Consider the following 24,827-nt stretch of genomic DNA (forward strand, 5'->3'; position numbering starts at 1 on the left):
TGAGTCGCACATATCTGTACTAATGACGTTATCATCACAGTTTCGCATTCGATTATTACTATTAGAGGTGCACGTTTTTTAATTTTGTCCTGAAGTTGTGTTATATTTTTGTTTGAATTTTCAGGAATCGTGAACAGTGTCGGTATCCAAGCTGGCAGCCCCGGAAGGTACGAGTGGCGCCCAGCGCGCGCTCCATCTAGGTGTTGTTTCTTCACGGGAACAGGGAACCATCACTGGTATGTCACATCTGGAAATTTTTACAACCTGCTGGGGCATCAGATGCGTAGTTCTTTTAGTTTGTTGGCAAATTGGCAAAGTTTTTGGGTTTTTTTTGTTTTGTTTAACCCGGTGGTATTCCATACAGCCGCGTCATGAACATTCAATAAAAGTTTATCCACGGAATTGATAATGTAAGATGATTGAGCCGGCTTCATTGATTTATATTGTGGGATTTTATGTTCATGTCGCGACTAGACACTTGCTCGCTTGGCAAACAAAAAATGCACAAAGCTGTAGATTACCGTGAAATACTGATGGTAAATCTTAAATTTTATCTTTTATTGATATTAGCCGTATTAGAGTACAGCTTTTAAAAAGCAACTTACCCTTCCTTTATTTATTTACGTAAACAATAAATACAGGGTTATTATAAATGATTGTAGTTCAAGATGGCGTGTAAAATTTATGGTTGCCGCTCCATATAAAAAACACATCAAAATGATGTGAATAAGTGAATACCTACACACCGTTCACACACAGGAGTTAAATTGCGTGCAAAACAACTCAATATTTTTGGATTCAATCGTTAATAAAAAAAAAAATAAAATAAAATCTTCATCACCGCACTTTTCACCTAAAAAAGAAAGCGACAAACATTGACAGTTCACATTAAAACGGCAAAAATTTCATAACATGGACATGGCCTGCTTCGACTACAATCATTTATAATAACCCTGTATATCAATAAGACATTGTCATTTTACACGTAACAGTATGTATTACATATGTATTTCCTTTTTTTCCAAGAATTTTGCCAAACTGGAATAAACCGTTCTGTTTATTACCATAATTGAATTTTACTACTCATAGTCATACACTATTTTAAACTTTTGTTTTACTTATCTCGAGTCATATTTGTTTTTTCGCTCAAATATCTTTACTGTCTTCTTATTGTTTTTCCACATTTTATAGTGTACAATGTACAGTGTGAATATAAAGTTTGGAACAAAATTCATAGCAGCGTTATGTGATGTTTACAACTTGTTTAAATGACTGGTTTTTCCGCAATGACGTCATCACCAATTTTTTTAAACAACACCCACTTTTTTCTTCTCTTTTTGATAGACCTTTCTCCTACCTAAACGATGAATGAAAAAAATTGTACCTTACATAACAATTTTTTGAGAACATGGCAAATTTTATTTAAAAAAATTAATTTAATTTTTAATGTAAAAATTATAATTGACGTCAAACAAATACAAACAACCATCTAAGATTAACAATAAAGTTTAACGCAAACCGACACTGTACACTGCGCTCAATAATGTCAGAGCTTTTCGTTCCATTTTAAAGCGAATTCGCTGCAGTAAATCTTCTAATTTGTTTGGTCATTAAAATAAACCTTCTGTTTTAATAAACCCATACAAAAAAAAACTTACATTAAAAATTAAATTACATTTTTGAAACAAAAATTGCCATTTTCTCAAAAAAATTGTTATGTAAGGTACCAATTTTTTTCATTCGTCGTTTAGGTACTAGAAGGGTCTATCAAAAAGAGAAGAAAAAAGTGGGGGTTGTCATTTATGCAAGTTGCACGTCACAGGATGGCATTTTTCAAAATAAAATCGACCTGTCCGAGTGATTTTCTTAAAAACATCACATTACGTTGTTATGAGTTTTGTTCCAAATTTTATGTTCACACTGTATATTTATTTTTCCTTTAATAAGGTACACAAGAATACTGTAGGTAGGAAAATAATCTTATCCCTTTTCTGTATTCATTTACTTTTCGTGCACAATTAATGAAGTTTAAATTCAGTTTCAAATATCTAACTTATCGTGTCTCTGTTCTTCTTCTTCTATTTGTTTTTCCTTTACAGAATAATCACGAAAATGAGTGAACCTTCTTGAATTTTATTCATTTCTTTTTATTTCACATTCAATAAAGTGTAAATTTACTTTTTAACATTTCTTTAACAAATGTTTATTTAACGGCAAAAATATTTACATAAGTTAAAAAGTTATAAAGTCATTTCTCCCCTTTAAGGATGAATTGGAGTAACAGTCTCAGCAAAAAGTTGCGGAATTCTTATAATGATCTTGTTGATCTGTTCTCCTGTAGCATTGAAGTGTTAAAATCGTTGGATTTGTCGGATATTTAATTTGTATAGGTCGAATTATACGTGCTCTTTAATTGGGATTTTCCTGTTGAGCATGAAATTAATAATAATAATAATAATAATAATAATGCTATGAAACGTTTATTACGAGGAATCAATATTTGATTGGAAACGAATTGTAATCAGTTGCAAGTAAATTTTGTGTTTATTTTCGTGATATTTAGATAATTACTTAAATGTGATTTTACAATCTTTTGACTAAGACTGTACGTAAAAGTAAACAGAAGCACACTGAATTCAATTTTCATTGCACTTCTGTTAAAGTAACTGAAGTTTAACGTGCGATATGAATGTAATATTGCATACCGACGTCAATTATATGCATTTTGTTCACTTTTTATTGAAATTAAAACAGGTACATAACCTCAAAAACCGTGTTTTTCCACATATAATTAGCGTTTACATGGGAAATCCTCGACCAACTTTTTTTGTAAATTCATTAGAAAATTCTACGGTATCGATACTTTGTGTGAAAAATTTAAGAAAAATTGGCCATTTTGAAATATGTATATTTTTTATCAATTTATGGCATTGATCGATTTCTCATAAGAACGCGTGTAAAATATCCCGAATCTTTAAAAGGTAATAACTTTAAAATTCCTCGCTGAATTTTTTTAAAATTTGGCACAGTACTTTAGCATGGATAGAAGGACTATTGTACCAATTTTGAGCAATTTTCGCCATTTTTCAATGTTATTCCAGTTCATCCTTAAAGGATTTGAGATTACAAAACAACTGCACTCTATGACTTACATAAACCGAATAAAGGTGAATCAGATTTCTAAATACATATTTACTTCGGTGGCCACATTTTAATTGTATTTTTGTTTTCCTTCATTTATATTATAATTTTTTTTTTAAATTTATTTATGTATTACATATGTACCTACCTTTTCGTTTTGTTTTTATTTTCCACAGTTCCTATCCAGAGTAACAGTAAATAGTAGATTATATCATTAAGAGTAGAAGTGAGTCTTTTTGTGCTAAGCCCAGAGATTGAAGACCGAGACGATGTCGAGGTCGGGAAAAAACCTTCTACTCTGTAGTTGTACCTTTTCTTTTATTATTTTTTTAAAACTTGGTATATTGTCTTATTTTGAAGGAAAAAAAAACTATTTTCTGTTTCAATAGTTGCCTCAATTCGAATTTACAAAAACTCCGTCTAAGTTTTGGGAACAAGGAAAAATTGGATTTATACGAAAAAGTATTTACGTTTCTAAATATCGGGTGTTCATTTAAATTTCGCGTCAAAGTTGGCGTTGAAGAGTCGATTGTGAACGTACCACTCGTCATTGTGCAAATTAAAAACACAAACAACGCAAAAAGTGAGGTTAGATTTAAACAGCCGATCACAGTTTGTAATCCGTGATGCGTTCACGATCGACTCTTCAACACCCGATGTGAAAAACAAAACAACGTTAGCGACTCGTCATTTTATATGCATAATTTATCCAGCTTTAGTTTCTACTTTGCATATTTTAGTTAGATACATGTTTTATGTTTTTTTTTGGCTCAAACTGAAAACTTGTATAATTTCACTTTTTTAAATCCTCTTCTGCTTTCAACTTTTACAATGTTTATGCTATTTGTTTTTGTCTGTTTTTACATATTTTACAATAGTCCTGTTAACACAGAAATTACTATAGACACACAAAATTTATACCTTTACTGCTGCTGTTTTTGTTACTGTTATTTACTTAATTCCACTATGATCTTTGACTTGTTTTGACAAATATTCTATCACCCAGTAATCACCGTTCCTGCTTATTTCTGCTCGAAAGTGTCCTGTAAATGTAGAACATGGCGCGAATAAGCTGGAGCTCAAGGAGCAACCAGGACGCAATCTCCTTTCCATGTAGAATTTATCCTACTGCATTCAATCCTCCTTCAAGGTGTTTCTCGTCTTCTCGACCATTGAAATTCAATTAGAATAAGACAGAGACGCGTACAAAAAGAGCAGCATTAAGGAATACATACATTATAAATAACCTAAAGGATAAATCATCTGAAAGATGCAAACAGTCTGACTCTGGAATGTGTAAAAATATACCAGAGATTTTTTCTTTCTCAAAACTAAAATGTTTCTGCTCGATTGCACCTTTTCTTTGTTTTAGAGATGCTGTGATTAAATCATTAAACAAGCTGTGAAATAACACACAATTTATTTTTTTTACACTAAACCCCTAATTATTTTATTGTTTTATTTATATCTGATGGGGGCAACGACTTGATTTTTTTTTTGAGGTCAACTTCTATCGATTGTCTGTACAGGGATTCGTTCGCTCTTTATCCAGCCAAGTCGGTGTCATTACAAATTCTAGGAAGACAGTGTCGGACAGTTTATCCAGTTTTTCTTTAAAAAGTGTTTTTTTTTCTTCGTTCATTGAGAGAAAGAGTCGCGTGGCGTCCATCGGTCTTGCGGTGTCTCGCCTGTGGTCCAACTCAAGAATATCTTGCATTTTCTGATGTTATAAATGGAAACCTATAAATACGTCACATCCGATTTTCTTTATTTTTTGTATTTATCGCGTCGGACGTTTGAAAAATGTTCTACACAAAGAAATTAGTTCCAAAAACATTTGTTATGCAATAAATCGACAATGAATCCAATAAACGCAAGTACAAAGAGTAAGTTTCGTAATGCGGCCCCCGAATAATGCTCTTGAGAAAATTTGTTTTCGTACAAGTCGAATTATGTTTAATTTAGTTTATTTTGTTTAAATTCTGATTGCATTGTTTTAATGCAATCCCATGTGAAATTCACACATCGTTATTTGTTCTGGAAATATTTGAATTGGTAAATTGGAGCAGCGCGTTTTTAACCTCAGCGTGTTTAGACATGTGAGACGTTCATAATAAAATTAATTGCGGAGCAATTAAGATGGTTAAATAAAATCAAAGATGCTAGAGCACCGGCAGGTGCACCGTTGGAAAGGTTGGTAACAATTCTTAGCGAATTAAACAACGAAATGGTCAGCTTTCGTAACTTTTACTTTGTTCGTTAGCGTTCGCCGATGATGAACACACCAAATAATTCTATTCGCAGTCGAAATGTTGCAAGAAGAGCACAATAATTGTCATGTGAGTGCAAAAAAGTGTGATGATAATGCAAGAGCTGTCAGGTTCTTGTGTGTCGCCGTGTTATCGCATTATCTGCACAAATAACTGATAACAAGAGGAGAAAACAAAGCGGTCGTCGAAAGACCGAAATCAGTGACTGCGTTCAGCGCGTAGGTGACCGGATTGCGAATCGATCAATTAATCAATCGATCACGTAATTGCACGGCGTCCGTCGAAGGCGACTCCGCAGCGATAGAGTGGAAGTGAACCCGAAAAGTGTTGGATCGCTTCCAAAATGTGGACGTCGGTGGCGACGTCGAGCTAACGAACCAGCAGCGTGCCATTCAAGCGACCGCAGTCGAGCCGGTGTTAGGTTTGTCGCGAGTACGCCGCCCCCGACATGTTCCGGTATGCGTGAAGGCGGCGCGACGTCGCCTCCGGTAGGATGCAGCACGTGAAAGGAAGACCCAGAGTGAGGGGCGGTCGATCCGTCAATATACAAGACTGGGAGAAGCAGAGTCAAGTCCTCTCCAATTGGAACAATGGTATGATGATGGTTAGCGTTTCTAGTCTCTTCAGATTCAGTATCTACACACGCCATCCACCACGAAAGCTCGTACATGCTTGACGCGCTTGATTGTTGTTAATTGCACAGTTTCGTGTTGTTGTGTGTGAGTGGAGTCATGTCGGCGGTTACCACATGCGACTAGAGTAAGGAAAAATACCAATAGGGCTAGATAGATCAGGTGAACTTTGTTGTCGTTGTTGCCATCGAGATTATATTCGAAAGCTCTTCGCGCCGATAGCGATGATTTCGATGAACACAGCGAAGGTGTTATCACGATTTAAATCGTTTCTATTTCGGTGGCTCTTGTTTGACTGTTGAATGATTTTAAAGTTGGTGAGATAATTGTTTTGTCGAATTGAGTTTAGCTAAATACTTATTGTGTGGAGAAAACACAACGCTCGAGGAGTTATTCTAGTCTTGAACAGAATGTGTTATCCTTTTTGGGTATTTTTTACTGTGGATCTTTTGTGTACAACGTACGAGTATTAATGTATCGACACAATATAGACATTTTTTCAGCTACAATGTACCTAATAACTGGTGTGATTATCGTCGGTGATATCTGCGAGTGAAATCGACTTGCAGATTCGACGAGTCGATAGGACAAGTTGAAAGTGCTGCTCCGATTTGACGAGTCATATCATCGATTATTAATCATAGTTTATATTTTGCGAGAGGATGTATGTAATGAATGAATAAATGAGGAACATTTAAATTCATGAAGGAACGCCACGGGCTTTGCCTTCCGATAACTGTATTTTTTGGGACTGACTTCCTAATTGCTTCCTTTATCAACGACATTTCCACAGCGATTACTACACCTTTTTTCAACAATTCGCTCAATTCAAATTTGACAAATATAGATTCTTTAGTTTTGTATTATTGCTATGATATTCTTTTTTTATCCTATTTCAGCGAATTTAAATCATTGAAAAAGGATCCTGTAACACGTGCATCATATTCCCAAAGAAATAAAATTACAATTACCCTTGATATAAGCGATTAAGGTACAAAAAAAATGAAATTTTCAAATGAACTACGGTTTTTTGGGTTTTTTTTAACTTTCGCTAGCCCCAAAATTTGAAGAAAAAAATTGACTTAATTCTGGTACTGACGATAATGTCAATTGTACTAAAGCCACCCACCAAATTTAAAGTCAGTGAATTAAATCTTGAGATATCGTGCGTTCAAATGAAAACCTGGGTTGAGTAAGTGCTGAAAAAGTAAACATTTTGGAACAGTGTAAAGTTTGAATTTCCCGCCGTTTGATACGAATGACATTTGTTTATGTTTAATTGGCACATGATTGAACATGTTTGTTTTCAGCAAAGGAGAATAGGAATAGTTAGTTATTCTATTTTTACTGTAAAACATTGCAAAGAAAGAAATAAAACAAATATATTTTGCTTATAAATTTTAGGTTCGCTGTCAACACAATTTACACTTTAAAAAAGCAAAACTTCTTCCCAGCCCAGAATTTGATTTGAACGCCCGATATTATGACAGCTATTTTATAAAACATGGTTTCGAGAAAGAAGCATTTAAAGTGTTTTTTTTTTCCCTATTAACAAAGTGTTCAGATATCGAGGGAAGAATTTTACTGCTAATTAACCTAATAAATCGCACTTTTTTATGATACACCAGGCATATTTTTAGGTTTACAATTTCCGGTTTATTTTCGACTACCCAACAAGAGCTAATTAGAGGATTGATTACGAATAAACTTCGTGATTGGGAGATTTTTATAGTTAAAAAAATTATTGAAGCTATTTAAAGTTCAAAGGAACGTGATGTTACTGATGTTAGGTCTCTTCCTGTTCAGGTGACCATCTGTCGTGGGCGATCGCCGTGTCCAGAAGCGTTTCTTTTTTTCACTGTATGATATCATGTTTATCAGTTTTTGTAATTTTTTATTACCACTTTCGAATCAACCAGTTTTAAGAGTGTAAACAAATTGATATAAAAAAACTCTCGATTTTATTATCATATTAAGAGTTAATGCTAAATTTTTTGAAGGTCATCAGAAAGTCACTTCTTATCACAGTGTCGCTTTCGGTTTAGGTACCGTGACTACTTTTAAAATCACGGTTTTTGCCTGAAACGTCATAGTGATAGTTTATAAAAAGGTTGAAAGCGCTTTGTTGACACTAAATTAAGTATTTCTACTGTGGATTTTGTTTTTTTCCTTCCTTTAATATTCGTTTATCTTTGTTCTTCTTTACTTTATCTTTGATCGCTGTAAAGTAGTAATACAATATGTATATTTTTTATGAAAAATAAACAAGTGGAGAATTCCTGAGCGAGGATTAAATGGTATCTTTTAAAGTAGGGTATTTTTGACGAAAACTACAAGAAAATCTTTATAAACCGTGAAAGAGCTTAGCTCCATTTGCTTCAGTATTGAAAGATTTTTCATTTATCACCATGGGTTAAGTTATACCATATCGCAGTCGTTTTAGAAGTGTAATAGTTTTCTTATTCCAATGCGTGCGGTAATGAAATTATTACAGCACTAGTGCGGTAATGAAAATAACAATGCACAAATCCAAGGCAACAACAAACAAATTATACCACAAAACAATAGTTTCACTTCCGAAAAATTTTAAATTCCTGTTTGTTGTTATTCGGTATAACTAAGACTCGAGTATAGACCACTACGTGTTGCTGTCATCTTGAAAAAAATTAGATCCTATCGTCACCTTGATTAATTTATTATTCTATCAAAGTGAGGCTATTTTAAGACAATTTTAGCGGTGATAGATAAAATTTTGTACGATATTCGCGGGATATGTATTACATTATTAACGCCCCACGAGGCCGTACGCACAATACGTGCGTTAATAATGTCTGTATCCCACTTATATTGCAAATAACTATTCCTTTTTATTTATAGTACCTAATAAGTTGCTTCAGCTATGTGGTGAAAAATGAGAAATTTATTTGTTAAATTTTCATATTGGTTGGAATTAGACTACATCATTTTGATATAAATAATTTGCATATTTTGTAAACTAATTAATTTAGATAGTAATTAAGACTTAATCTTCCTGACTTGTCAGTGTCAGATTTCCGTCTCAGGTCGATCCAAAGTACAAAAATAAAATGAAAAGTATAAATGTTTTTACTGAATTATCATTTATTGGCATCTGTATGTTGCCACATTTTGTGTATTGACCTGAACACATGCTCCAAGGAAAATTGATTTAAATAATTTGGACTCATTAATAGAAAACTAGTGGAAGTGTATACGCTTTTACTTGTTATTTTAATTAAATTAATATGTTGTGCTGTAATTTACGCCTAAATTCGATCAATAAAAAATCGAGATTCGAATCTGCTTATCGTTAGAATTGTTAGAATAAATTGGCATGCAAATTTGTGCAATGTGGTATAAACAAAAATCCAGTTGGTAGTACATAATTAGGCGTCGTTAGTTTCGTTCGTTAAAAAGTTTGGAAAGCGTAATTTTCCACTAATACAGGTAATAATAATCGAAGTGAAGAGGTGCATTTTGTACCTGCGATAGATTGCACAGTACTTGATAATATTTAATCAAGATCACCTGAGGGAGATCATCTTGTTTTGATATCACTCTCGAGACGAAAAACGTCAGTTAAGTATAAGTGTTTAAGCTATAATTAACTAAGTAGATTTAAGCAATTTCTTCTTGATTACTCGCTCACTCTATTGGCTACCGTGGGACTCTTCATCAATTGAATGAACTTACTTCATACACTTCTGACTGTACTTTTTGCAAAATGCAATTGAAGAGAATATTTGAAATCGTTTTTATTTTCTTACTTTCTCTGTAATTGCGCTAATTAAAAAAATAAGATCATTATTTCGTTATCGATACAATTGTATTTAAAGTAGAGCTGTTAAAGCAATGAATTAGCGAGATTATTATTCTTTAAAATGTCTATACCAGCTTATCGATTGAATTGTTTTATTCGTGAAATTGTGAGTGGAAATCATGATGTGTGACAGAATTATTTTTTAAATCTATAGTAAGATATTAGCAAAGAAAATAGTTATTTATGGAACAAGTGAGTACGAGAAGGAAAATTTGCCACTTGAGCGAAGCGAGTGCGCAAATCCGCCGAGTAAAAAAAAGATACTTTACTAACTCAAAATTTGAAACTTTTCTCCTGTGTGAACCTCCTGTGTGGACCTTTAAAACGGTCGTTTTACTCGCTTTTTAAATTGGCCAACTCATGCCAAAAAAATTCCAATTTACATACGAACTCGTTAAAAAAACTACTAATTATGAATGAAAAATGTTATAATTGCGTTAAAAAATGACACGCTACGTCACTTTTTTTAACGGAAAATGCGTGCAAAAATGAACCGCTATGGCACTTTTTTAACGCTTCTTGAGCGATTCAAAAATCACATATTTTATGAACGCAACCGAATGAAAAAACTTGCACTTTTTTTGACGGACGTTAAAAAATATATGTATTTGTTTCAATCATTACCCACACATATGACCAGGCTGGAAGAAGCAACAATTTTTTCCTTGTTTCATGTATGAGCTTGACGTAGTTTAATGTGTCACGCAATTATGTCATTATTGTATTTACGGAAATTTACTGGATGTTTTAAATATACTGAGTTAACTGAAAATATCTGTATAAGCGGAAAATCATCCAAATTTTAGTGTCTTCAATGACACATTCATTCTTGGCATTTTCACATCGGGTGTCCATTTAAATTTCTCCTCAAAGTTGGCGTTGAAGAGCCGATTGTGAATGCACCACTCGTCAGTCTGCAGTAAAAACACAAAAAGGCAAAAAGTGAGGTTAGATTTTAAACAGCTGATACGTGATCTGTAATCAGTGGTGCGTTCACAATCGACTCTTCAAAGCCTACTTTGAGGAGAAATTTCAATGAATATCCGATATTTATCTAGATTTTTTTTAAATACACGATTCAGTAGAAAACAAAAAAATCATGATTCTCTAAGGATAGATGAATTTATTATTAATAATTAATAGATAGTTGTATTTTGATAGGATTTGTGTAGTAGGTATTTAAAGTTTTTAATAATAATAATAGAAATAATAATGTAAAAAGTAGCCATATAGAAAAATAAAATAAATGATATAAAAAAGTGCTTTCAAAGATAATTATCCTTAATTATCCTTAGTTTATTGAAATATACGTAATTATAAATAAATCCGGCCTGTAGAATGAAAATAAAATCACACCAAACACAATAATTATTTTAAAAAATTCACTCTCAGACTTTCTTCTGTGTCAAATATAAGATTTTCTGGGTTTTCATGTACACTCCTATTTAAAAAAAAAGCGTACAAGTAGTGAGCACAATTTTGGCTGGATTGTCATATTGTAAACCTATCCTCTAATTGTTGTTACTTAGAAACCTGTAACAAAACATTTACATTTACAGTAGCTCTCAATACGTGTACGCTTTTTTTTTAATAGAAGTGTACATTTGTAAATTTCGTCGTATTGAGAAATATAAATTTTACTTAATTTAACTAATTTTATTGTGTCCTCAATGTAACAAAGTTAAATACTATTGTAGTACTTTGTAACAAATTCATATCTCATCTGACTTGTAAAAATGTTTTTAAGGACATCTTTTGTCGGTGGAGAGAACAAATCAAATAAATCAAGATGAGTCGAGTTCCTTTTCATTTGTCCAAATAAAAGGAAACCTGAAGCTATTGTGAGTGATTTGAAGGACAAAGAATTGGAAAGAAGCTAATGGATTGTTTGATATTAGATTTTCTAAATTAGCCCATTTTCACTGTCAACCATTTTAAACAAATATGTGTGGAGAATAAAATTGTTCAGAAAATTACTCGTATAATCTTGACGTTTTAAAAAAAGAAAGTTTATTTTGAAAATTACGTTTTTGTCGTCAAACATCCACATCTTTGCCAAAAAGCACGCGTCCGTCTACTGTTTTCAACTGAATTACAGGTTTTATTTATGGACAATAATTATGACAAGCTAATACAACACGACTCGTAATCTTCCCCACTTTGAGTTATGACCTCTCAAAGCTCATGCTTCATTAACGCCGCCTGTTAATCTCTGGATGTTAATTTTTATCTGTAGCAAATGGCAGCGTGACGTAAGTTAACAGTTTGAAAGCTCTTGCAGTAAATAGCTGCATTAACACGGATACACCTCCAAATTAAAAGGGTCATCTGCACCGATTTTTTTTTGCAAAATTTCTTAATCTGTTGATCGCTATCGGAAAGATTGTTGTTTATGATGCCATCTGGAAGGTTTAACGATAATTATGTCATTAATTACCGGTTCTTTAAATGGAGAGTTAATAAGTTATCAAAAGGACGAGAGTTAAAAATAGCGCGCGTAATCAATATCGCATTACTGCGATAACGTCATCAGTTATTGTTCTTTCTTGATATTAAACGTCACAATTAAAATTATGTAGTTCGTCAAGTGTACGGTTTTTGATGATTCTGACGCGCATTGCAGTACCGAGCGATCAAAAAGAAAACAAATCAAGAGTGCAACCTCTTTTGTTTTATCGAAAAGTTCGTCTTAGTTTGATCATACGCATATGTATGCTTGCTATGCACAGTCGTTTTATTGGTTGCCTACCTTTCGAAAAATCTGTTAAAAATTAATTTATTATTAACATAATTAATGCATTATCTTCAGTAGTGAAACCCATTTTACCATTTATTCTGGGATAATTGTTGCTTACAATTACAGTAAACGTCTGTAAACTTTTCCAAAATCGAAAAATTGTTTTTTCTATTTTGCACCTATAACACAGTCAGTATAACACTCAAACGGCTTTGGAAAAGGAACTCTTTTCGATACGCATTTCAGGAACATTTACTTAAAATTTTAATGTTGGCAGTGAGTTGTTGCTAGGTGATCACTGCATTTCACGACACTTTAAATTCAAAACTTACATTATTATCGGAAATTTTCGCATTGTAAATTAAAAATGTTATTTTATGTTAAATTTTAATAAATAACTGAAAATAAATAAAAAAAAAAAAAAACTTACAATTGTTCGTCTATTTACCAGCCTTACCAACCCTTATATTTGCCAAATATAATTTTCCTAGCATTATGTTTTGAACTTTTTTTAAATTTAATGGGCAAAATAGAAAAAAATATTGTATAATTAATTTTTTTTATAAGCCATTTTGTCGCACTTGTTTGCTTTATAGCACTCGTCGCTGCGCTCCTCGTGCGACAAAATGGTGTCTTATAAAACTCGTATAATAAATAACTATTCTAGGTTTACAACAGCGCATCGTTGACGTTTGTTTGACATTTCCGCGAAAAATCTGCTTGCCAGTGGCGTCGCTTAGGGCTATAAAGTTGGTAAATTACCCATTCTTACGAATGTAAAATGTTGGTCTTGTTTATTTATACATTTTCTCCATTATCACATAATAATAAATTGCACAATTATAACTCCAGTGTCTAAAATTCATGAGGTATGATTTATGGTACAGTAGTGTTTGAGACCACAAATTGTCTACGCCCATGCATTGAACGCTTATTTGCATAGAATTCCGCTACGACATGACCGATAATAATTTGCAACGCCTCCTCTGATTTGTTTTCTTTTTGATCACATTGTATTATAAAATGAAATAATTCACTAGAGCTTGATTTTGATTTGATTGATTTTAATTGAATGTAGTGTTGTCTCATTAAATTATTCAATTGTGATAATATAATATTTTACACTCCGGGCGATAATCTAATTTCTTCTAATGATATAAAACCGTATAATTATTCCAATTAATCCGGAGCGTGCTAAGTTTCCATTTTCATTCATCTCTAACTAACTCAGAGACTGTGTGATCTTTTCCAGCGAGTTCACCGTTCCACCATTATAAAAATACAATGAACTGCTCCGAAGAATTTTCTTCTCCGTTTTATTTTTTATCACACTAATTGATCACACAGTTCCCCATGTTTTCTATTACCGGAAGAAAATAATCTTTTTTTTGGGCAGCACAATGATACCGTCATTAATTTATGCAAATTGCACGGTATTTTTTCTAAACATTTTCACAAGTCCCCCATTGTTTTTTTTCGAGAGTGGCAATTATCCTGTTAGAGCGAAGAGAACTCTGCGACAGTAGCCGTCGGTCGTCAAGATCCCTCCAGCAGGAACCATCGCGTACACATACCGAAATTTCTTCTAATGGCGCCGAAGAACGCACGTAACCTCTTGCATAACCGGTTTGGAGAAGAAGAAAATAGAGAATGCAGCTGAACCGTTTGATTTTTCTTCGGCTGTCCTGTCGATGGATTCAGGAACAGTTTTGTCACATGAGCTGTCGCAAAGTGACACATTGTGCGGTGCGGTGCGCGGATTAATTGGACGGTGCGGTTCGGGCGCAAAATTATTTTTTTGTAAGTGGCACGTTTAACTGTTGATGTGTTGTACCCAAAGCATGTTCCAAATTCTGGTTAAGTAATATATTATTTATTTATTGCTTGGCACAAGGTGACGGGTTACAGCTGCCAGCACACACACCTCATATTTGTTTGAGTGTACATTGACATTCTGTTGCGTAATTGAATATGATCTCACTAGTGCCGAAGTGTTTGGAATATTTCTCACAGGTCAATAAAACAAAATATTTGCCATTCTGTGGCATCTTGATAGTACGAGTACATATTTCCCTAACCAACAGTTTTGCCAATTTTTGTCAGATTTCCTTTAACACTTTCTCGTTTCCATGATTATTCTTTAAAATTTATTTTCGCAATCATTCCTGTTGTAGTGGTCGCACTTATCTAATAAGAATTGCATACCTGCATCGTTTGTCACTTTAAGAAGCTATAATTGTGCGTTCTATTTCTGGTGTCCGAGTTTACATTGGTCGTCCTGTTTCCACTTTTACATTTAAGTATTTCCGGCGGTCATACTTTATCTTGGACACGTAATAATTGTTTCGCAAATTTTGTAAAAATAGTAACAACAATAGTAACAGTTTTTTTTTTCTCTTTTGGGTTGAGTTAACAATATGGAGATGTATTTTTAATCAGATTATAATTAATCTTATGATTTATTCTGAACTAATTAGGTCAGGTCATGATTTCATTGAAGGCCGGCGGAATTGTTGGCAACCGTATTATTCCATTTGTCAACCTTTAAATCGTAAACCGCCATGAGATCTTGCTAACCCAGAAGTGTGACATAACACAGACTCACAATAAATTAATTTGAAAAATTTCAAACCGATTTTTTTTCTGTTTCGAAACCTTGAAGATGGTCGCAGAGTCTTACGCAAGTGTTTTTTTTTAAATAGTTTTCGAATAAAAATTAATTGGTTGCTTTTATCGCGGCACGCAATGTTTCATTGACTTTACTTAAGCACCAATAAACTACTTAAGTTACAATAGAAAAGATTGCGGTGGATTTACGTAGAGGTGAACCGGCTGTTGCCGGTCAAAAGGATTTCTATTACTTATTCTGTGTCCCCAAATCTACCAGAAATGTGTCTTGAATTGTATTAATCGTTTTTCGTGTTTCCTCGATCGACGGGATGTCTTTTTGGGACACCTAGGATAGTAAGTAGATTCTCCTCTTTCACATCCACCACAGCACCTGCCACTCTACTCAGAAAACTGCGCTTCCACCACTTATTTTTGTTGATGTGTCATAGAAAATTTTGCGTCATTTATGTTTAGTGCTTTGATGCATCGAGCATGTCAATTACATGTCGAAGATCTGGGTACACCGGTAGTGAATGGTTTAATACAGAGTGTCACATGTCGACGACCAGACCATTAGTCACAGGAGTGCTCAGTTTCTCCGGGACGAGACTCGCATAATAACAGAGACTCCAAAAGTGACAGTTTTTTTTTTCTCTCCCTGTAGTTGTACAGGTACGTACAGTACTGTGCAAATAAAAAAAGTTACGGTCGATTTTATTATTTTTAAGTATGACGGAATACGTCTAAAAATAATTGAAGGTGGTACATCGTCGGGGACAGAGACCAATGGTGACACGATGTAGCGTCGGTTATTAGTTTATGTTTTTTAATGGGTATTACAGAACACGTTCGTTAAACTGTTTTCTGTGTAATTGTTGTGTTTCCACTTAAACTCGCGATTCTAGATACACACTTTATTGACGTTTAATCAGGTTAGAGTAAATGTGGTCATCAAGATTAGATAATTAAATTAATTTTCGTAGAAATAATACGTAGGTACCTTGCACAAGGATTTTTACAATGTCAAATGTGGAGAAAATGAGTTGTTTGAAGAGAAATGGAAAAATTGTGTAATTCGTATACTGCAAGGTTCGTTGGTTTGGGTAAACTGTCGCTTTTACGTTGCCAAAGTTAGAAAAGAGGAAACGTTGGTGTAATTAAGAATTCTCTAGTTGTAGAATTGAAGCGTTTGTGTAGTTTTGTTTAATTTGTCATAATAATGTTGACAGAGAATTTGATATTATCCTGGTTGCTGACGTGTTTGGTAATCATCAAAATTACATTAACTTCATACGCATTATGAATGAATCTCCAGATGAATCAGTTGTATTGTTGCGTTGCTGGCTGAGAATTATTAAAGTTAAGTAATAGGTAAGAAGATTTGAATTTATTGAATAAAATTTACCAAAAATAAAAGTTGCTACCTAACTTTTTAAATGAATTGGATTTACCAGATTTAATTTGGTGAAGACAATTTTTGACAACTTGAGCAGATTTTATAAATTTTATTTCTGACTTATTGGCATCATGCAAGAGAAATTTCCCCAAACTCGTATATCATCAGTTGTAGAGTTAAATAAGCTGTGCAAGATATACATATGTGTTTCTTGGCATTTAGAATTTGTTTGCAAAAAAAAATTCATTTGCCAAGAACTCTGAAACAGTGCATTGAGAAGCTCTCTTCTATTTCTGCCAATAAACCATAGTCACGATTGATTAAAAAAATGAAGATCTTCCCTGAGGTTTGGAATAACTGTTATTGACAGTATTTTGCCCAGTTACTTGAAGGAAATGAAAATTTGTTGTCAGTGGGGACTTGATGATTTATCAGATTCCCAAAAGCGAAAATAGTGCAAAGGAACTCGAAAAAAGAACAAGAATGGTACTTCTAAAACATCTTAAAAGTAAACCTAGATAGATGAATTTGAACTTGAAACCAAAAGACAGTTGACACAATGAGTGCCTCCTTAACATACTAACACAGATGGAGTTAAGCAACGATGATTGCTTTTTTTTTCTCAATAGGTGTAGAGAATCGATGCACAGTTAATCCAGAGTGGAACACAACTATACAGGTGTTTTTTAAATGCTAGTACAAAAAAAGACTGGTAATAGGTGAGGATGAGTAGAACTCATACACAAAAAAATCTTTAATAAAATTATTTTCGTTTTCGAGATAAAAATAAATTAAATTTTGGTTAAAATTGTCAGTCGCTACTGAATTAAATAAAGGTAATTAAAAAGGTAATTGGGGTTGTCAAGCAACAATAATAATTTTGTTGTATTTTTGTTCATAGCATTGTCGGATTGCTATGGTTTAACTTATTGTTGTGTCTGTGGCGTAGAATGTGCATGGGCAAGGTTAGTTTATCCCTACCGTTTTAGATTTAAAAATATGGTTTTCTGGACTCTTCAGAATCTCCAGATGACCCAGTTTTTTTTTTGTACTAGCATTTAAAAAACACCCTGTATACTTCCTAAAAGTGTGTGACATGTCTTACGGAATCCTAAAAGTGGACAACGCTTCATGTTATACAGGGTCATTATAAATGAGTGTGTCATCGCAGTTGGCGTTGAAACCCACACAAATTTTGGATGTGTCGTTAGTCTCGTAACGTTAGACAAACTATCAGACAGATTTCCACCACCGCCGGTAGCGCTGCCTATCGGCGATACTAGTCTTACTCATATTATAAGGCTTGCGGCACATTCAACTACGTCACCCACGCCTACTGCGATGACTCTGTACTATAAAGCAGACAAATATTAGAAACATCCGCCTGATGGTCAACACCTGGCACCTTGTGATTTCTCTCTCAGGACAAGATCCGTGGATTGTGATTTTTTTATTTTGACAGTGAAGACCAGCTTTCCCAGAACATAAACCCAGACAACTGACTTCTTTTGGAACTGCATTCTCTTTATGGCATGCATTAGAGGACAGTTTGGAAAGCTGTCGGAGTATAATACACAAAATTTCTTCACTTGTTTGAGTATGATCCACAAGTTTTCTTTTGGTTTCAAATTAGAAGACTATGAAAGCACATGAAACATAAAGCACCTTCTTCTTTGGGTCAGTTTAAGCAGCAGCACTCTTTTGCCATATATATCACGTCTAAAGATATTCTCAAAGCGAACCTTTTTAACAATTCTTTTACTTTTTTCTATTGTTCCAAAAAGGTGATTTTTTCCCGATATGTCGACTAAGCAATCTACTTTCTCATAACTTTCTTTGTTCTTGAACTTATTAATATCTTCTAATTTTCCAGTGCACCGATGAATACAGAATTGTATTGTGATATTGTTTATTTTTTTCTATTTTGTTTATTAAATTAAAAAAAATGACATATTATTGTTATAAATGAGCAATTCTTAAATTTTACATTGATTCTAAATTAACTATGTATTCGAAAAGTTTTAACGGTGGTGCCATCTAGATATTTTGTAGCGATTGTTACACCTTTAAAAAATTATCGCTGTTTATTTTTTTCGTTATCGACGCTAGTCTGTATATCTGGATGTATAACTTTTTTTATCAAAAATACAATCATAAAATACATCTTACACATTACATACTCTTAGGTAAGAATTTGTTGTGACTGATTTTATTGACGTTTATTTTAAGATTAAAGATTTCTAGTGCGTAGCTGTTTCTTCCAAAATCTAAGACGTTATCATCTGTGTCATAATAATAAACATGAAAACACCTTAATCCCATAATCGGAGTTTGTTTATATTTTTTTCCTGATATTTGCGGTTTTGCTGCAAAATAAGTTTGCTTTTAATTACAACCGTACACACTAAACGCTAATTACTTGCACAGACAGCTTTTCAATAACAAATTGCAATATTTAACCTGTGCAAGGACGTCATTGTGGTGTCTTAATTTACTAATATTTAAATGTCATGCCGTAAAAAACGACAGTTATGTAATTTGTTACAACCAAAAATTTTTCGTTTTTATACATTTTTAATTTTCCTGTTTTTTATGTTTATGTATCTGATCTCTTTATCTTGTTTCCAATAGTATTTTATTTCTTACATACGTAATACTTTTTATAAAAGGCAATTTTTATTTGTTGTTGCGTTCATTGACATCATGAATAAACAAATAACACTTCCAATGAGTGTCCAATTTCCTAACTTATTTATTTTGCAGTTAAAACTGTATTGACAAGTATTTAGTGAAAAACCGTACACATGTTCATTATCTGAGCATTTACATTTGCTGGGTAATTTACCTGAATGCGTAAGGTACAGTGTTTAGAAACTTATTATTTATTGGAAAAAGTTTGCGATCAAATCAATTTTTGATAATTTGGTGAGAAAATTGCCATAGAAATTGCATGTTTAAATAAAATACAAGAATTCACTATAAATGATGATACAAATTAAATTAGTGTAATTTAGAAAATTACTGTAATCAAATTAATGAAGGAATCAGTGTAGAAGAAGGTCATTTGTTACTATGAAAGGCATAGTTTTCTACCTGAAACACTTCCAAAAATCTTTTCTTCTTATAAATCTTTTTTTTGTTGGTTCTTCTTGATAGTCGTACTTTATTTTGTACTCAAGAAACAATAATAATTAATCAGGATTTTGAAAATTTCGCGCCGTTCCGGTAGATTATCTAGAAATGACAAACACACCAGAATTGACACTACGAAGTCCAGATCTAAATCCGATTGAGTTCGTTTGGAATGGTGTAAATTGGAGAATTCTAAGACATCTAATATCTTTTGATCAAATTGGTAGTCATCCAAATTGATTCTTTAATTTCCTTCCTTTTTATATTTTATTCAGTCAGTTGTGATTTTGAAGAAGAAAAAGAAAACTAGTGAAATAAAAATAGTTCACTAGAAACATTGAACATAAACGAAAGTGCTAATTAAAATTAATCTCATATTTTTTTTTGCATTTCTACGACTAGAATGCAGATTGGTCACTAGTGCAGTGAGTATTAAAGGAATTTCTTCAGTGAATTTGCTTAATTGACACGAACCTCTTAATTAATTAACGACAAATATGTGTTTGATTTTATATTCTTTATCTAATCAACGATAAAAATGCTATTTTCGTACGTGTGCGTCAAGGGTAACGGCAGATCTTCACATGCCAAGCAGAAGTGATTGACACAATTTGCAAAGAACAAAAAAGTGATTTAACACAACACATATCTTAACAAGAGTGATCAAAATGTGAATGCATTTGTTCAGTTAGTTACTAACTGTTAACAATAATTGGTAAGTTATCAAAGAATAGTTACTTTTGTGTTGATTAAATCCACTAAAAGATACATGAAAGAAGGATCATAACAACATAAGTGATAATTTCTTGGGCAAATACTTCCACTATTGAATAATTTACCATATAATTCACCAATATAATACAAGAATGGAAGATTACAAAAGACAGTATTGGTTGGTGAATTTCAAAAGCTGGCTTCAAGAAGTCTAACTGAATGTTTTTGTTTAGAATTATTAGCATTAATAATATTTTTCGTAGTGTAATAATGATCATACCAACTGATAGTACAAGAAATTATTTTCGTTTTAAAATGTAGTAAAAACTTATTGATGAAAAAATAGTATATTATTATACGAGTTTAATAAGACGCTTTATTATCATATGAGTGTGTTTAAAGCTACGCTCGTCGTGCTTTAATGGAACGAATGTAATACGAGTGTAATACATACAGGGTGGAACAAAAGTATCAAATATTGGCTGTAACTTTTTAATTTGACAATTTATGTTTAATATAAAAGTTGATTGGTGTATTATCCTGCATCATCTGGTCTTTCTAGTTTGTTCCTATCTTCTTTTGTTTCGCTGCTATGACAACCAACTTTGGTTTTTTAAATAGCAGCCATACATTTTTTGTGTGATTTGCAAACAAGCGTATCTTTCTGTATTCATAAATACATTTGAAAACAAATGAAAATCAGATAATTATTTTGCATATGTGAATACACTCACTGAGTTTCGGGCGTTCCTCCCGACTCACCCTGTATACAGAGAGACTGATTTGGATAATTTTGATGTGGAATTGGGAATTATTTTATCAAAAGGAAATACATAATTTAAAAATTTAGTCAATGTCAATACTGTTAAATACAAAGCAATTGTACTTTTAAAAATGATGATAATGATAATAATACTATGAAAGCACAATCATCATTCGATTAGTGCAGTTAATAAGCAGCCTTGGACGCGGGCAATGTTTGGATGGGTGACCGGTGGAGGAAACTTCATTACTTCATTATTTATTTCACTATTTTCTGGAATCCGTTATGCCCTCTGTACTAACTCCGACATGGATGTCATGTAAAACAATGGGGATATAGCAAAAATAAATGATGATAGAAAAAAAGAGTGCTTCTAAAGAATGATAAATAAATCCGGCGTCCATGCCGTGCGTTCTTTTTATAACAATCTAATTTATTACAAGTATACTGAGAAACGATGTGGTTTTAAATTTTTGTAACAATACACAATGGTAGAAAGTTGAATAACAAAGTTGGTATATCTCCGTATTAAATTGTTTTTAAAGAATTGAAGAAATATTATGTCATAGCTTCAATACATATAAATGTACCCCGTGACAAAAAAAGTGTAGGTTGTATTAAAGTTTTCCAATTAAACAAAAATTCAAAAGGGAATATGATTTCCCAGAGCTAAAGCAACAAGTGTTGAAGCTTAAAAGAAAAACGTATTTTTAAATATTTTCAATATCCTAAAATTACTATACATGTAAGAAAGGTAATAAAGGTATGAATTATGTAACTAATCCTAAATTTTGCATTATCACCCTGTATATTCAAAAGCCGTTGTAATTTTAAACAGAGGAAATATCAAGTTAGAAATTATCCCTTTGATGAAGGGTTCTCTATAAACAAATAAATTAAATTTTACGCCACCCCGTAAATTCGTTTGCAGCTGTCGGAAATTAAAAATGAACTGCATTTTTAGAATTTTCCTGTCTTCTCTGACGGTCAGGTAAAATCTGGACCAATCAGTCGTACCCTAATTAAATTACGACCGGTCATTAAGGATAATCAAGAGTAAATATGCCATAAATTAATAAGTGACCTACTGGCACTCAAATTTGTAAAAACTCCAAACCGCTATTAACTTGTTTGGTAGGTCGCAACTAATAGAAATGTGCGTATTATCCCATTTAGCGTTTTTAAATTGTTGCGAAGTATCTCTTTATCGTGAACGAGACAATTTAAGATCCAAAAGTTGGGACATTACGCCGACGTTTACGTAAACTGTAATTTTCTCCCCAAACCGTTTTATTTAAATTGCTACAATTAACCGGTCAAAGTACCACTGTTTCTTCAATTGTCGTAAATACCACAGAAGATTATTACTTTCTATACCGTTGATTACTTTCTTTCTCCTTTTCTGTTCTTTCTATTGAGTAACAGTTAATTGATTAATCAAGTATCGGACACCTGTTGTTACTTATGTGTGTTTACGATTGTGTTTTATGTGCGAATGTGTAGTTCACCGGTACTGTTATTATTAGTATTTATTATTTTCTTATTCGACGCTTTGCCTTGTACTGCTTCACATGATCCTTTACCTCGATGTACACGTTGCTAATGACGCCACTATTTATCTTATATTAGAGCTGTGCAGTGGAGAATCACTTCCCGAAGTGGAGATCATCAGTCTTCTGGAGGAGCAGATCCCCAAGTACAAGTTGAGGGCCGACACCCTCACCAAGTTCGGAGGTGAGTCCAAACAATTTTTTTTTTCGTTCGAATTTTAGTTTTACCGCGATCTGCGGAAAATTTTGCAAGGTGGAGAGGCGATTCGGGTCACATTTTAAAAAAGTCAAATTATTTAACAGTCGCGACGACAAATTCGTTTTTACAAATTGGAATCGATTCGAGCGAGCTAACGAGCACCCATGCGTGCCCGTTGGAAAAAATTGTTTGCACGATTATTGAAACATCAAATAAACGCAAAGTTGTGGTAAAATTGTCAACAATCGGTTAACGTAGTAGTCTTTTTCAAGGTTCTATTTTATTATCTATTCGTATTAGTTGCTCGACGTTGTCTTGTGATACTTGCGATAGAGGTGCGACGGTGTTTCCTCCGACGCCTTAATTTTTTTTCTCGTGTTTCCACCTTCTAGAGTGCATTTTAATTATTATGCAGGTTACGAAAACCAGGATTGGTTCATTCCGTCTCCAGCGCTGCAAGTTGACGAAGCCGATTTGAAATTATCTCCGGATCAGATCCGAGAAACTCTTAATTACTTTCGTAAGTATTTTTTTTTTTTTTTACTTTTCACCATTGACAAGTAGTTATGTTCCAAAGACATGATATTCCCCGGAAGCTTTTTGTTATTATTACAATTTTATTGCGTTGATTTGGTCGAAATATTCTTGCTATGAAAACGATAGTCGTCGACTAAAATAAAAAGTATTGTTGAAAGGAAATTTGTCTCGAAAATATCAATCACGAATTAGAGAGCAAACAAGTCACGACGTTAAAATAATAGAATAACGAGAGTGAATATTATTTTGTGCCGAAGCTTCTTCATAGAAGAGTAATTAAGGAAGTAGAAAAGGAATGCGAATTTTTATTTTTTGAAATCACTTCTTGTTTACTGTATTTAAATAGTAAAAATCAAATGGTTCACTTCCTTCGTAACAAATAACTCTTTTCTCTAGTTTTGAAATTTGTTACGTAAGTGGATTTGCATTAATGAAATTTATATTCTAAAAATGAAATCAACCAAGAGTAGGAAAACGTATTCTTTACATTGATGAAAACTTGAGGAATGTATAAAAATTTGATTAATTAGAAAACAGTCTCGCGTCAACGTCGAAAACACCCTGTATATTTTGTTGCACTACTGAAAGAATTAAATGTAATTTATTATTTTAAATTGAAACATCTTATCTGTCAGGATTTAATTAAAGATTTTAATCTCTTGTGAAAATACAAATAGTATCTGTACATTACTGAAATCACTTTTCAAGGTCATTAATTTTTCATAAGTTAAATTAGAAATGGATCAAGAAGAGTTTCTTGAGGTGCATCCATATCAATGTGACTGGACTAAAATATTTTGACATGTTTTGACGAACAATCTTATGTTTTTAACTCCAACATTAATTAATTTACAAAACAAAATAAATGGTGATAAAAAAATGTTAGTCAAATAAAAGGTCAGTATATGTGTTTAAAAAAGTAATTTTGAAAAGGTGGAGGTCTAATCGTAAAACTAGAAGATTACATATCTAAACGAGGGCAGTTGTAATATCGTGAGTGAAGGTCTGGTTCATAAACAATCTTACGGATAGAAAGGAAACAGAAATAATTTGCATAGTGCACACAATAAAAAATGTTTTGTTATGAAAATATTTTAAATATATTTGGCTTACTAACCGACAAAAGGTCAAGAAGAGAGGAATTTTGTACACTACATAACAAAAGTATGACCTCACATAAAATGCAATTTTTATTTCCTCTTGTAAACTCAATCCGAGGACATACTGTATAAAAGTGACAAGAAAATTTGAATATTCCGGTTTTGGAAAAGATGGAAACGCAAGAAAGTAAAACAGAAAGCGCAATTT

At 32.9% G+C, this 24,827-nt stretch overlaps 1 protein-coding gene across 3 annotated transcripts in view; it reads left to right on the top strand.

Moving 5' to 3' along the window:
• Positions 1 to 188: 188 nt before the first annotated feature.
• The window catches only part of milt (trafficking kinesin-binding protein milt), a 37,488-nt gene continuing 12,849 nt past the window's right edge, over positions 189 to 24,827 (top strand). The window contains exons 1-3 of one of the 3 annotated variants that reach the window (XM_069042907.1): positions 189 to 236; positions 22,863 to 22,967; positions 23,398 to 23,502. Coding sequence is in view for 2 of the 3 variants with exons in the window: in XM_069042906.1 (XP_068899007.1) it covers positions 5,905 to 6,004; positions 22,863 to 22,967; positions 23,398 to 23,502 (310 nt within the window). In the remaining variant the exon portion in view is untranslated. Of the gene's footprint in view, positions 237 to 5,539; positions 6,005 to 22,862; positions 22,968 to 23,397; positions 23,503 to 24,827 lie in introns of those variants that run through there. The other 2 variants (XM_069042906.1, XM_069042903.1) reach the window with 2 other exon arrangements.

This window comes from Tenebrio molitor, chromosome 3, assembly GCF_963966145.1.
Source record: "Tenebrio molitor chromosome 3, icTenMoli1.1, whole genome shotgun sequence".
NCBI classification, from domain to species: Eukaryota; Metazoa; Arthropoda; class Insecta; order Coleoptera; family Tenebrionidae; genus Tenebrio; species Tenebrio molitor.